We start from the raw sequence: 14,943 nt of genomic DNA on the forward strand, positions 1-14,943 counted from the left end.
CAACAAACTGTAGTTACTGACAGTGGTTTTATGAAGTGTTCCTGAGCCCATGTGGTGATATCCTTTACAGACTGATGTCGGTTTTTGATGCAGTACCGCCTGAGGGATCAAAGGTCTGTAATATCATCGCTTACGTGCAGTGATTTCTCCAGATTCTCTGAACTTTTCGATGATTTTACGGACCGTAGATGGTAAAAATCCCTTAATTCCTTGCAATAGCTTGTTGAGAAATGTTTTTCTAAAACTGTTCGACAATTTGCCTACAAAGTGGTGACTTTCACCCCATCCTTGATTGTGAATTACTTAGCATTTCATGGAAGCTACTTTTATACCCAATCATGACACCCAACTGTTCCCAATTAGCCTGCACACCTGTGGGATGTTCCATATAAGTGTTTGATGAACATTCCTCAACTTTATTTATTGCCACCTTTCCCAACTTCTTTGTCACGTGTAGCTGGCATCAATTCCTAAAGTTAATGATTATTTGCAACAACAAAAAAAATGTTTATCAGTTTGAACATCAAATATGTTGTCTTTGTAGCATATTCAACTGAATATGGGTTGAAAATGATTTGCAAATCATTGCATTCCATTTATATTTACATCCAACACAATTTCCCAACTCATATGGAAACGGGGTTTGTATACAGGACTGTCTCAGAAAATTTGAATATTGTGATAAAGTCCTTTATTTTCTGTAATGCAACTAAAAACATGAATATGTCATACATTCTGGATTCATTACACATCAATTGAAATATTGCAAGCTTTTTATTATTTTAATATGGCTGATTATGGCATACAGCTTAAGAAAACTAAAAAATCCTATCTCAAAAAATTTGAATATTTCCTCAGACCAAGTAAAAAAAAAAGATTTATAACAGCAAAACAAAATCAAACATTTGAAAATGTCAATTAATGCACTCAGTACTGGGTTGGGAATCCTTTTGCACGGATTACTGCATCAATACGGCGTGGCATGGAGGCAATCGGCCTGTGGCATTGCTGAGGTGTTATGGATGCCCAGGATGCTTCAATAGCGGCCTTTACCTCATTTGCATTATTGGGCCTGGTGTCTTTCAGCTTCTTCTTCACAATAACCTACAAATTCTCTATGAGGTTCAGGTCAGGGTAGTTGGCAGGCCAATGGAGGACAGTAATGCCATGGTCAGTACACCAGTTACTGGTGGTTTTGGCACTGTGGACGGGTACCAGATCATGCTGGAAAATGAAATCATCATCTCCATACAGCTTTTCAACAGATACAGCTTCAATAGCCGTATTCCCATGGTCAAACCACTCCTGAACTCTAGTCAACGGAAGTTCCCTCAGTCAGCAATGGTTTGGGGAGCCACGTCAGCTGCTGGTTTTGGTCCACTGTGTTTCATCAAGTCCAGAGTCAATGCAGCTGTGTACATGCTTCCATCTGTTGTAAAGCTCTATGGAGATGATGATTTAATTTTCCAGCATGATCTGGCACCTGCTCACAGTGCCAAAACCAGCAGTAACTGGTGTACTGACCATGGCATTACTGTCCTCGATTGGCCTGCCAACTCTCCTGACCTAAACCCTATAGAGAATGTGTGGGGTATTGTGAAGAAGAAGCTGAAAGACACCAGACCCAATAATGCAAATGAGCTGAAGGCCGCTGTTGAAGCATCCTGGGCATCCATAACACCTCAGCAATGCCACAGGCCGATTGCCTCCATGCCACACCGCATTGATGCAGTAATCCGTGCAAAAGGATTCCCGACCAAGTACTGAGTGCAATAATTGACATTTTCAAATGTTTGATTTTGTTTTGCTGTTATAAATCTTTTTTTTTTACTTGGTCTGAGGAAATATTCAAATTTTTTGAGATAGGATTTTTAAATGTTCTTAAGCTGTATGCCATAATCAGCAATATTAAAATAATTAAAAGGCTTGCAATATTTCAGTTGATGTATAATGATTCCAGAATGTATGACACTTTCATGTTTTTAGTTGCATTACAGAAAATAAAGGACTTTTATCACAGTATTCAAATTTTCTGAGACAGTCCTGTGTGTTTGTGTGTGTGTGTGTGTGTGTGTGTGTGTGTGAGTGTGTGTGTGTATGTGTGTGTGTGTATATATATATATATATATATATATATATATATATATATATATATATATATATATATATATATATTAGTTTTGTTTAAATTACATTATGTTGTAAAGAACCTAATGTCATTGCTGTCTTGAGTTTCCAATATTTTCTACAACTCTTATTTTTTGTGATAGAGTGATTGGAGCACATACTTGGTCACAAAAACATTAATGAAGTTTGGTTCTTTTATGAATTTATTATGGGTCGACTGAAAATGTGACCAAATCTGCTGGGTCAAAAGTATATATACAGCAATGTTGAGATTTGGTTACATGCCCCATGGCAAGTTTCACTGCAATAAGGCACTTTTGGTTGCCATCCACAAGTTTGTAGTTGAATTTTTGACCACTCCTCTTGACAAAATTGGTGCAGTTCGGCTAAATGTGTTTGTTTTCTGAAATAGATTTGTTTCTTCAGCATTGTCCACATATTCTCAATCAGGTTTAAGTAAGGACTTTGGGAAGGCCATTCCAAAACCCTAATTCTAGCTTGATTTAGCCATTCCTTTACCACTTTTGACGTGTGTTTGGGGTCATTGTCCCATTGAAACACCTATCTGCGCTCAAGACCCAACCTCCGGGTTGATGATTTTAGGTTGTCCTGAAGAATTCGGAGGTAAACCTCCTTTTTCATTGTCCCATTTACTCTCTGTAAAGAACCAGTTCCATTGGCAGCAAAACAGGCCCAAAGCATAATACTACCACCACCATGCTTGACGGTAGGTGTGGTGTTCCTGGGATTAAAGGCCTCACCTTTTCTCCTCCAAACATATTGCTGGGTATTTTGTTTCATCTGACATCACATGGAAAAAGGTAAGACCTTCTGGAGGAAAGTTCTGTTGTCAGATGAAGCAAAAATTGAGCTGTTAGGCCACAATACCCAGTAATATGTTTGGAGGAGAAAAGGTGAGGCCTTTAATCCCAGGAACACCGTCAAGCATGGTGGTGGAAGTATGATGCTCCGGCCCTGTTTTGCTGCCAATGGAACTGGTGCTTAGAATGGGACAATAGAAAAGGAGGATTACCTCCAAGTTCTTCAGGACAACCTAAAATCATCAGCCCGGAGGTTGGGTCTTGAGCGCAGATAGGTGTTTCAACGGGACAATGACCCCAATCTGCGCTCAAGACCCAACCTCCGGGTTGATGATTTTAGGTTGTCCTGAAGAATTCGGAGGTAATCCTCCTTTTTCATTGTCCCATTTACTCTCTGTAAAGAACCAGTTCCATTGGCAGCAAAACAGGCCCAAAGCATAATACTACCACCACCATGCTTGACGGTAGGTGTGGTGTTCCTGGGATTAAAGGCCTCACCTTTTCTCCTCCAAACATATTGCTGGGTATTTTGTTTCATCTGACATCACATGGAAAAAGGTAAGACCTTCTGGAGGAAAGTTCTGTTGTCAGATGAAGCAAAAATTGAGCTGTTTGGCCACAATACCCAGTAATATGTTTGGAGGAGAAAAGGTGAGGCCTTTAATCCCAGGAACACCGTCCTACCGTCAAGCATGGTGGTGGAAGTATGATGCTCCGGCCCTGTTTTGCTGCCAATGGAACTGGTGCTTTAAATGGGACAATAGAAAAGGAGGATTACCTCCAAGTTCTTCAGGACAACCTAAAATCATCAGCCCGGAGGTTGGGTCTTGTTTGCAGTTGGAAGTTCCAACAGGACAATGACCCAAAACACATGTCAAAAGTGGTCAAAGGAATGGCTAAATCGGGCTAGAATGAAGGTTTTAGAATGGCCTTTCCCATAGTTCTGACTGAAATGTGTGGACACTGCTGAAGAGACAAGTCCATGTCAGAAAACCAACACATTTAGCTAAACTGCACCAATTTTGTCAAGAGGAGTGGTCAAAAATTCAACTACAACTTGCCCGAAGCTTGTGGATGGCTACCAAAAGCGCTTTATTGCAGTGAAACTTTCCAAGGGACAAGTAACCAAATATTAACATTGCTGTACGTATACTTTTGACCCAGCACAGTTGGTCACATTTTTAGTAGAGCCATATTTAATTCATAAAAGAACCAAACTTCATGAATGTTTTTTTTGACCAACAAGTATGTGCTCCAATCGCTCTATCACAAAAAAATAAGAGTTGTGGAAAGTATTGGAAACTCAAAACAACCATGACTTTATTTACGTTTTTTACAGGTGTATGTGAACTTTTGATCGTGACTATATATATACACGCACACACACACACACAATATACAATAAATGCGTAGGTCTGTATTTGATTGTTCAAGAATACTTTAGTGTTTTCAATGCTCAGCTTTGTTTTAATTGAAACATTTCTCTTGTTGTGTATTCCTGATGCCTCACAGGTATCAAAAGCACTTGGAGTACGCTAAAAAAATGGGATTAAAGGCAACGCTAAGTGTAAATGTTATCATGGCGTTCACTTTCATGATGTCCAACCTGGCTTTTGCTCCAGCTTTCTGGTATGGGAGCACACTCGTTCTGAGTAATGAGTACACTGTGGGTACTGTCCTTGCAGTAAGTAGAGATGCTCATATGTAAAATGTCTTAACTTTCACTTTTATTTAACAATAGTGCTCACTGCTCAAATAGAAGTGGGAAGCTAACAATCATGTTTGTGTGTTAGGTTTTATTCACTGTGCTTCTTGGAGCGTTTGCATTGGGTCAGACATCACCTAACATCCAATCTTTTGCCAGTGCTCGAGGATCTGCATACAAGGTTTACAATATCATTGACAATGTAAGTTATTCCACATTTTATCATCTTAACTTTATTGCGTCTGAGCTATGCAAACAAAAGCACACCTTCTTATTTTTCCTGCCGATTGAATATCTATAGGGCTTTTTATTTGTAAAATAGCTTTTAAGAGACATTAGTTACGAAGGAAGAAACACAAAGCATGTACCGTAATATTGTAGATAATCCCTAATAATCAAACAATATCAAACCACAATAATTTCGCAATATTAGCACAACTGAGAATAATTAAATCTGGCCTAAGTATTTTAATAGGATTTTGATGTATGAATAAGAGAATTGCTTTCAATTAATTTGGGAAAATGTCCGTCCAATTACTATTTTCAGGTGTGTCACTTAAGCGTATTGAAACTTGAAGATATTTTGGTGGACTAATAGTTAATATTGAAAGGTTTCCAACGATGCAAAGTAGCATCTTATAAGCAGGTACAATGATAGGCAAATAGATAATTCCAACTATCCTCCACAAATCTACCATCCACAGTACCAGCCATTCTTTAAAACATCTTCAAAACTTTTTCCCACAAACATTTAACTTTACAGATACCGAGCATTGACAGCTATTCAGAGCACGGCTACAAACCTAACTTCATCAATGGAAACATTGAGTTCAAGAACATCCACTTTAACTACCCCTCACGGCCAGAAGTCAAAGTAAGCTCCTTACTGACTCTGTTTAAGTTAAACTAATATTTGATTGTTCAATATTTGACATTGTATTCTGCAGGTATTAAACAACTTATCCCTGAGTGTGAAGAGTGGACAGACCATGGCTTTAGTAGGAAGCAGTGGCTCTGGAAAAAGCACCCTAATCCAGCTGTTGCAGAGGTTCTACGATATTCAAGAGGGATCTGTAAGCACATATCCTCACTCTAAAAATATATTGACAATAAGTGGAAACTGATGAATCTCAACAGGAGAACAAACGAGTCTATCCAAACCTTGATCATTTAAGTGTTTTTTACAATAAAGATCAGTCAAAAATAATATCCTTGTCTTTCTCTTTATAGATATTTATTGATGACCATGACATCCATTCTCTCAATGTCCGCTATCTGCGAGAGAAAATTGGTGTTGTGAGTCAAGAGCCAGTCCTTTTTGCCACCACTATCGCAGAGAACATTCGATACGGACAAATCGACGTGACACAGCTGGAGATAGAGCAAGCTGCCAAGGAGGCCAACGCTTACGACTTTATAATGAGTTTTCCTGATGTACAACATTATTTAGGACTTTACGTAGGTACATATTTGACTGACACTTTCCAATGATGAGAATGTCTTCCTTGAACAGAAGTTTGAGACACTGGTTGGGGATCGAGGGATTCAGATGAGTGGAGGACAGAAGCAAAGAATCGCAACTGCTCGAGTGCTCGTCCGTAACCCCAAAATCCTTCTGCTGGATGAAGCAACATCTGCTCTTGATGTTGAGAGTGAGACTGTGGTACAATCTGCCCTGGACAAGGTACAAACATATGTTTCGGCACATGTTGAGGCACTTCTCTTCTTTAAACTAAAACATTTTTATTTAAGTTTGTACTTGTGTGGTCCAAACATTAGTTAGTCTCTTGGTATGTCCAAATTTGAGGTAACCCTTGTGAGTACATAAAGCACCACCGAATGGGGCTGCTGAATTGGACTTTATTCACTTTTATTGTTGTTTATGTCATTTGCCTCTTGTTTTCATGTGTTTTTGACCAACTTTTTAGTTGATGTTTTATATCTAAATTGCAACCTCATCGTTTCCTCATTGTGAGATAATAGTAAATCCTATCCTATCCTATATTTCATAGGCAGCACAATCGCAATAAACCCAGACAACAATACATTTTCTTTCAACTGCAAGTTTGCCGCATTTACCACGGTGGATCCATAAGTAGTTTTTTACAGCAAAAACGTAGGCATGAGATTTATTGTTATTTGTTTAACTTGGACACATGTTCAGAATGGGCATACATACAGTTAGGCCCCCGAGGATTTCGCCATGTTGGGATTGCGCAAATTCAACCGATACCCGCAAATTATGTGCAGTTTTGCTGCTTAGTCCAATCGCCACATTTTCCCCGCACAGTTGACCAATCATCGACAGTAGCACTCGATTGCAGTATCTCACAAAAGTGAGATACTGTACTGTACTGTACACTCTTCAACCATTTTTACTACATAACATCTATACCAAGGGAGAAGACTAGATATTAAGCTTAGATATACTTTGGAGTACTCAGTAAACAGCAGGTATAAAAAGTGTCATTTTTATAGTAATGTCCTTTTGGGATTTTTTGCATTGTTTGTTCACCTTTAGCATAAATTATTTTCAAATATGAAATGTGCGTTTTTTTAATCATGTGAGGCTGTTATGTAATATCTTGTATTTTCCTTGCAGTAGTACACATGTACTTTGTTATGGCAAAGCCTATTTTGCACTTTCTTGTTTGCCATGTTCGTCAGGTGCTCTTCTCAATCTTTACACTTGATTTTAATAATTGCCATAATTAGTACTTTTTCTTCATCAAAGTTCCCTTTTATAATTGCAGAGGGAGGATCGCAACAATTTATTGCAACTTTTACTTTCTCCCCCAATTGTATTAATACGAACACTTAAAGGGGAACATTATCACAATTTCAAAAGGGTTAAAAACAATAAAAATCAGTTCCCAGTGGCTTGTTGTATTTTTTTTAAATTTTTTTTCAAAATTTTACCGGTCTCGGAATATCCCTAAATAAAGCTTTAAAGTGCCTTATTTTCGCTCTCTGCGAAGACACTGGCCATTTCCCTGTGATGTCACACAGTGCTGCCAATGTAAACAAACAATGGGAATACCACAGCAAGATATAGTGTCATTAGCTCGGATTCAAACTCGGATTTCAGCGATTTAAGCGATTCAACAGATTACGCATGATGTTTGGAGTATGAAAATATTGAAGAAGAAACTGAAGCTATTGAGCGAATAGCTATTGACGCTATTCATAGCCATAGCATGGCTGAATAGCTGCGTTAGCATCGCCGGTAAAATGTGCGGACCAAACGATCAGGACTTTCGCATCTTTTGACACTGGAGCAACTTCAATCCGTCGATTGGTAAGTGTTTTTTTCGCATTAAATGTGGGTGGGAGGAAACGTAATATAGTTGCAAATGCATCTACAGGTTATCCATACATCTCTGTACCATGTCTGCTTTAGCACCGCCGGTAAATAGCATGTTAGCATCGATTAGCATAGCATGTTAGCATCGATTAGCTGGCAGTCAACATCAAGAAAACTCACCTTTGTGATTTCGTTGACTATCGTTGCAAATGCATCTGCAGGTTATCCATACATCTCTGTGCCATGTCTGCCTTAGCATCGCCGGTAAAATGTGGAGAAACTCCAGCACATTCAATGGGGGTCTGGCGGCAGACACTTCGGCATCTTCGGGCCAGTGGTGCAACTTGAATCCCTCCGTTAAGGTTGTTACACCCTCCGAGAACACACCGTCGAGGCATGATGTCTCCAAGGTTCCAAAAAATAGTCAAAAAAACGGAAAATAACAGAGCTGAGACCCGGTGTTTGTAATGTGTTGAAAATGAAAAGGGCGGGTGTGTTACCTCGGCGACGTCACATTCTGACTTCATCGCTTCCAGCGCGATAAACAGAAAGGCGTTTAATTCGCCAAAATTCACCCATTTAGAGTTCGGAAATCGGTTAAAAAAATAGACAGTCTTTTTTCTGCACCATCAAGGTATATATTGACGCTTACATAGGTCTGGTGATAATGTTCCCCTTTAAAAAAAACAACTTCACTTTCCATTGCAATGTTTGTGAAGAATTTCTGCAAATTCAGGCATCTCAAAAAAGGTCGGAAGATTCTGGGTGTACTGAAGCATTTTTGTCAATGTTCAAAAATGTTTAATATCAGATGAAAATTAAGCATAGTTTGTTATAGTTATTCAAATGATTTTCTTTTTGGGGTCAGGATTAAAAAAAACACTAAAAACACAAATGTATTTTTTTAACCTTTATTCACCCAGGAAAGTCCATTTGAAATTAAGAATCTTTTTTTCACAAAGTCCTGCACACCAGTGTAGGTGCCACTGCGAGCAAGGTGGGTAAAGTGTCTTGCCCAAGACACAACGGCCGTGATTAGGATGGCAGAAGCTGGGATGGAACCTACAACCCTTAAAGGCCTACTGAAACCCACTACTACCGACCACGCAGTCTGATAGTTTATATATCAATGATGAAATCTTAACATTGCAACACATGCCAATACGGCCGGTTTAGTTTACTAAATTACAATTTTAAATTTCCCGCTAAGTTTTCTGTTGAAAACGTTCCGGAATGATAACGAATGATGACGCATGTTTGTGACGTTATTGGTTGGAGGGGACATATTAGCCCAGCACCACTTACGGCTAAAAGTCGTCTCTCTTCATCGCGCAATTTCACAGTATTTTGGACATCTGTGTTGCTGAATCTTTTGCAATTTGTTCAATTAATAATGGAGAAGTCAAAGTAGAAAGATGGAGATGGGAAGCTTTTAGCCTTTAGCCACACAAACACACAGTGTTTCTTTCTTTAAAAAGCGGTCAAGCGAACATAGATCCCGACTACATGTCAAACGGCAGTTTTCGGTGAGAAAATTGTGGAAATAAGTCGCCTCCTACCAAAGATCAGTGGAGCCAGCATCCTCCTGCAGCTGCCGTGGCTTCTCTCAGAGACTCTGGCGTCAAAACACCCGTGGCCACAACCCTCCGACTTTAAGGTACTATTTAACTCACTAAAACACTAGCAACACAATAGGCAGATAAGGGATTTCCCAGAGTTACCTAGTAAATGCGTCGCCTTTTTTTTTTAAACTTTTTTTTTTTCTAGGCCTTCACTCTAAATTTCCTCATCCACGAATCTTTCATCCTCGCTCAAATTAATGGGGAAATTGTCGCTTTCTCTGTCCGAATAGCTCTAGCTGCTGCTGGTTATGATTGTAAACAAAATGAGGATGTGAGGAGCCCTACAACCAGTGACATCACGCGCACATCGTCTGCTACTTCCGGTAAAGGCAAGGCTTTTTTATTAGCCACCTAAAGTTGCAAAATTTACCGTCGATGTTCTCTACTAAATCCTTTCAGCAAAAATATGGCAATATCGCAATATGGCAATATTTTTTCTTTTAGCCTTTAGCCACACAAACACACTGTGTTTCCTTGTTTAAAATTCCCAGAGGTGAAGTTTTACTATGGATCAGAGCGGTCAAGCGAACATGTATCCCGACTACATGGCAACCGGCAGTTTTTGGTGAGAAAATTGTGGAAATAAGTCGCTCCTTACCAAAGATCAGCGGAGGCAGCGTCCTTCTGCAGCTGCCTTGACTTCTCTCAGAGACTCTGGCGTCAAAACACCCGTGGCCACACCCCTCCGACTTTAAGGTACCATTTAACTCACTAAAACACTAGCAACTAGCAAGACAATAGGCAGATAAGGGATTTCCCAGAATTATCCTAGTAAATGTGTCTAAAAACCTCTGAATCGCTCTCACTGCCCTCGCCTTTTTTTTTTTTTACTTTTTTTTTTTTTTTCTAGGCCTTCACTCTAAATTTCCTCATCCACAAATATTTCATCCTCGCTCAAATAATGGGGGAAATTGTCGCTTTCTTGGTCCGAATAGCTCTAGCTGCTGCTGGCTATGATTGTAAATAATGTGAGGATGTGAGGAGCCCTACAACCAGTGACGCCACGCGCACATCGTCTGCTACTTCCGGTAAATGCAAAGCTTTTTTATTAGCGTCCTAAAGTTGCGAACTTTATCGTCGATGTTCTCTACTAAATCCTTTCAGCAAAAATATGGCAATATCGCGAAATGATCAAGTATGACACATAGAATGGACCTGCTATCCCCGTTTAAATAAGAAAATCTCATTTCAGTAGGCCTTTAAGTTGCTGGCACGGCCACTTCACGATCCAAGCCACACCAATCACACCAATTCATAAAATTACAAGATGATGAAATGATATTGAAAACAACATCTCAAATTTTACCGAAATTGTCTGAAAATGCTGCCACGAAAGCTGGCATTTTCGATGGCAAAAACCACAAAAAATGCCTCAAGGGTACAGTACAGTAAACATATTAAACTATAGTTTTGGAATTTTGCTCACCCCATCAATCCATACAGTATGTGAGACAAGAACACGGTCTTTCCCTTTTCTGTGCATTCTAAATAGTAAAAAAACAACTACAAGTACAATGAGGTTAACAATGCAGGTAATGGGATCCATCCAGTCCACCTGTAAAGCCCTCTAAAAAAACACCCCAAAACTGCCAACAATGCTCCATTTACCTGCTGTGACCTACATATTAACAAGCAATAGAGACATTAGTATTGTAAGAGCCAACACAGAGGAATTACTTTTCTGGCGTAGTGACACATCGGTTTGCTCACAGTGCTCCTCTGGGCACAGGCGAGACATTTGCTAATGTCGCTACTTGAGCTTATGTTGTTGTCTCGTATTTGAGTTTGGAAAAATTAATGATAGGTTATATATCATGCTTCTACCCTTTGTAAAAGTAGATTTTTGCATCAAGTCCAGAAGTTGGTTAACTTTGAAATTTCACACATTGTATAAAAATCTGGACCCTTGTTCTTTGAGCGCTAGGCTGATGTAACTGATGTGTCGTTGGTTAGGGGGGCGCATAATAAATGAAAATAACATAACATAACAAGAGAGGTGACTCTCTATTACTTGCATACTAGCAGATTTTTACTGTTTAGAACGCACAGAAAAGGTATCGAGAAATGTTCTTGTCTCACATAAGGATTGTGGATGATGAGCACCCTTCCAAAAAACTTTAAAGTTTCATGCAATTTATACAAAAGTGTTATATTTTGTGCAGGTCAGACAGGGTCGGACCACCATAATTGTGGCCCATCGCCTCTCGACTATCAAAAACGCTGATATCATTGCTGGCATACAAAATGGAAAGGTTGTTGAGTTGGGGACTCATAGTCAGCTGATGGAAAAACAGGGTGTCTATCACACTCTTGTCACTATGCAGGTAAACTTTTACTCAACGTTTGGGTGATGTTTATATTTTTAAAACTATCAACCTTAACTTTGCCATCATTTCCATCTTACAGACAATTCAAAAAGCAGAGGGGAGGGATGAGTTTCAGCAGCGTGAAAGTACACCACGGTCAATAACTTTTACAGAATCTTCTTTGCAAAGAAGGAAGGTTTCCTCTGCTGATTCAGAGGGGAAAAAAGAAGAGAAAGAAATGTTGGTGGATGCTATAGAAAAGATAGTGGATGTAGAATTGGTACTGGAAATGTCTCAATTTGCTTTACAAAGAAGAAGGGAGGGAATTGATCCAGCTCTTTGTCCCCCTTTCTGCAGGATGAAAAAGTTCCACATGTGTCATTCCTCGAAGTGATGCGTTTCAACCTTCCTGAATGGCCTTACTTTTTGTTTGGAAGCATCTGTGCTGCACTCAATGGAATGACGCTGCCTATGTTTGATATCATCGTCGCCAAGTTTGTTGTTGTAGGTTACTTCTTCCAAACAAGATTGCTTTTAGTTTTGGACTAAATCACAGAAAGTGACTTTTTAAACCAGGGGTGTTCAAACTACGATCCGCTTTCCAGGTGTGAGACATCAGTGTGTTTGATAAGGAATGATGCTAGCAGGGGGATCGCATTCATTTAAGAGCGTGCTCCCCTCACCTCAAAGGAGGTGGAACAAGGGGATGGGTCAAATCAAGGGAGTAATTTCACAACACCTAGTGTGTGTGACTATCAGTGTTACTTTTTTTAAAACTCCCAAATGTTTTGATGCTGCTATTTTGCCGCCATCTAGTAGAAAACATGAGTTTTTCTTGTTAAATTATCTATTATTACATTCTGACTGAAATCATGCATTTATGTATATGACCCAATGCAAACAAATGCAAAAAATTCCAACCAACACAAAGTGTCAACAGACATGGTCACTGAACTTTGTGGATATTATGCAAATGTCCATACACCGTAAAAAGATCTAAATCACACCCATTCACATCCATTACAAAGCATGATGGGAAAAATGCAAAACACGCTCCACATTTATCCATGTTTGCCTCATTTAAGCTGCATGATATATCGTGATTGAATCCAAAACACGGTAGTAAACAAGGTAGTAAACTCTCACATACCCTTAATATCCAATTATAATTAATTATTATATTATTAATTATACATCTATTATTTTGATATAATAGGTACACACACACACATATATATACAGTGTATATATATATATATTTATATATATATATGTGTGTGTGTGTGTATATATACACATATGTATATGTATATAAAGATATATAGTTATATATCTATATATGTGTATATACAAACCCCGTTTCCGAATGAGTTGGGAAATTGTGTTAGATGTACAGTAAATATAAACGGAATATAATGATTTGCAAATCCTTTTCAACCCATATTCAATTGAATGCTCTACAAAGACAAGATAATTGATGTTCAAACTCATAAACTTTATTTGTTTTGCAAATAATAATTATTTTAGAATTTCATGGCTGCAACACGTGCCAAAGTAGTTGGGAAAGGGCATGTTCACCCCTGTGTTACATCACATTTTCTTTTAACAACACTCAATAAATGTTTGGGAACTGAGGAAACTATTTGTTGAAGCTTTGAAAGTGGAATTCTTTCCCATTCTTGTTTTATGTACAGCTTTAGTCATTCAACAGTCCAGGGTCTCTGCTGTCGTATTTTACGCTTCATAATGCGCCACACATTTTCAATGGGAGACATGTCTGGACTGCAGGCGGACCGGAAAAGTACCCGCACTCTTTTACTACGAAGCCATGCTGTTGTAACACGTGGCTTGGCATTGTTTTGCTGAAATAAGCAAACAACATATGTTGCTCCAAAACCTGTATGGACCATTCAGCATTAATGGTGCCTTCACAGATGTGTATGTTACCCATGCCTTGGGCACTAATACACCCCCATACCATCACAGATGCTGGCTTTTGAACTTTGCGCCTATAAAAATCCGGATGGTTATTTTCCTCTTTGTTCTGGAGGACACCACGTCCACAGTTTCCAAATGTAATTTGAAATGTGGACTCGTCAGACCACAGAACACTTTACCACTTTGCATCAGCCCATCTTAGATGAGCTTGCGCCAAACGAAGCTGGCGGCGTTTCTGGTTGTTGTTGATGAATGGCTTTCGCTTTGCATAGTAGAGTTTTAACTTGAACTTACAGATGTAGCGACCAACTGTAGTTACTGACAGTGGTTTTATTAAGTGTTCCTGAGCCTATGTGGTGATATTCTTTACACACTGATGTCGCTTTTTGATGCAGTACCGCCTGAGGCAGGGGTCGGGAACCTTTTTGGCTGAGAGAGCCAAAAAGCCAAATATTTCAAAATGTATTTCCGTATGAGCCATATAGTTTTTTTTTAACAATGAACACAACTAAACGTGTGCATTTTTAAGTAAGACCAACATTCCTAGGGTATAAGAGGTCTCTTATTCTTTGTAATAACATTGTTATTCTGAAGCTAACTGTGGAGGGGGTGTGGCCTGCGGGCCTGCAGCGAACTGGGGTGTGCCAGGACAGGCCTCGAAGTCAGCAACAGGTGCGTCGATCGTCCACCAGGGCCTTGATATCTAATCACCTGTCGCTCTGTTATAAGGTAGCAGCCAGTAGGAGAGACGGGGTTGGGGTTGGGGCTGGAACTAGAGCGCGAGCGAGAACGAAAGACAAAAATACAATTGCTGGACAGCAACTGAGAGACTTACGTGCAGTGATTTCTCCAGATTCTCTGAACCTTTTGATGATTTTACGGACCGTAGATGGTAAAATCCCTAAATTCCTTGTAATAGCTCGTTGAGAAATGTTGTTCTGAAACTGTTCAAGAATTTGCTTACAAATTGGTGATCCTTGTTTGTGAATTACTTAGCATTTAATGGAAGCTGCTTTTACACCCTATCATGGCATCCACCTGTTTCCAATAAGCCTGCACACCTGTGGGATGTTCCAAATAAGTGTTTGATGAGCATTCATCAACTTTATTAGTGTTTATT

The 14,943-nt window shown here is 39.3% G+C and overlaps 1 protein-coding gene across 17 annotated transcripts in view; it reads left to right on the forward strand.

Annotated features, from left to right (window-relative positions):
• The window catches only part of LOC133561923 (phosphatidylcholine translocator ABCB4-like), a 76,637-nt gene that overhangs the window by 48,342 nt on the left and 13,352 nt on the right, over positions 1–14,943 (forward strand). For all 17 annotated transcript variants that reach the window (XM_061915602.1, XM_061915615.1, XM_061915614.1 and 14 more), the window contains 9 exons: positions 4,461–4,632; positions 4,742–4,855; positions 5,417–5,527; positions 5,601–5,726; positions 5,884–6,087; positions 6,167–6,337; positions 11,742–11,903; positions 11,986–12,165; positions 12,243–12,389. In XM_061915602.1, coding sequence (XP_061771586.1) covers positions 4,461–4,632; positions 4,742–4,855; positions 5,417–5,527; positions 5,601–5,726; positions 5,884–6,087; positions 6,167–6,337; positions 11,742–11,903; positions 11,986–12,165; positions 12,243–12,389 — 1,387 coding nt within the window. The remainder of the gene's footprint in view (positions 1–4,460; positions 4,633–4,741; positions 4,856–5,416; positions 5,528–5,600; positions 5,727–5,883; positions 6,088–6,166; positions 6,338–11,741; positions 11,904–11,985; positions 12,166–12,242; positions 12,390–14,943) is intronic.

Source organism: Nerophis ophidion, linkage group LG11 (genome assembly GCF_033978795.1).
Source record: "Nerophis ophidion isolate RoL-2023_Sa linkage group LG11, RoL_Noph_v1.0, whole genome shotgun sequence".
In the NCBI taxonomy this organism is placed as follows: Eukaryota; Metazoa; Chordata; class Actinopteri; order Syngnathiformes; family Syngnathidae; genus Nerophis; species Nerophis ophidion.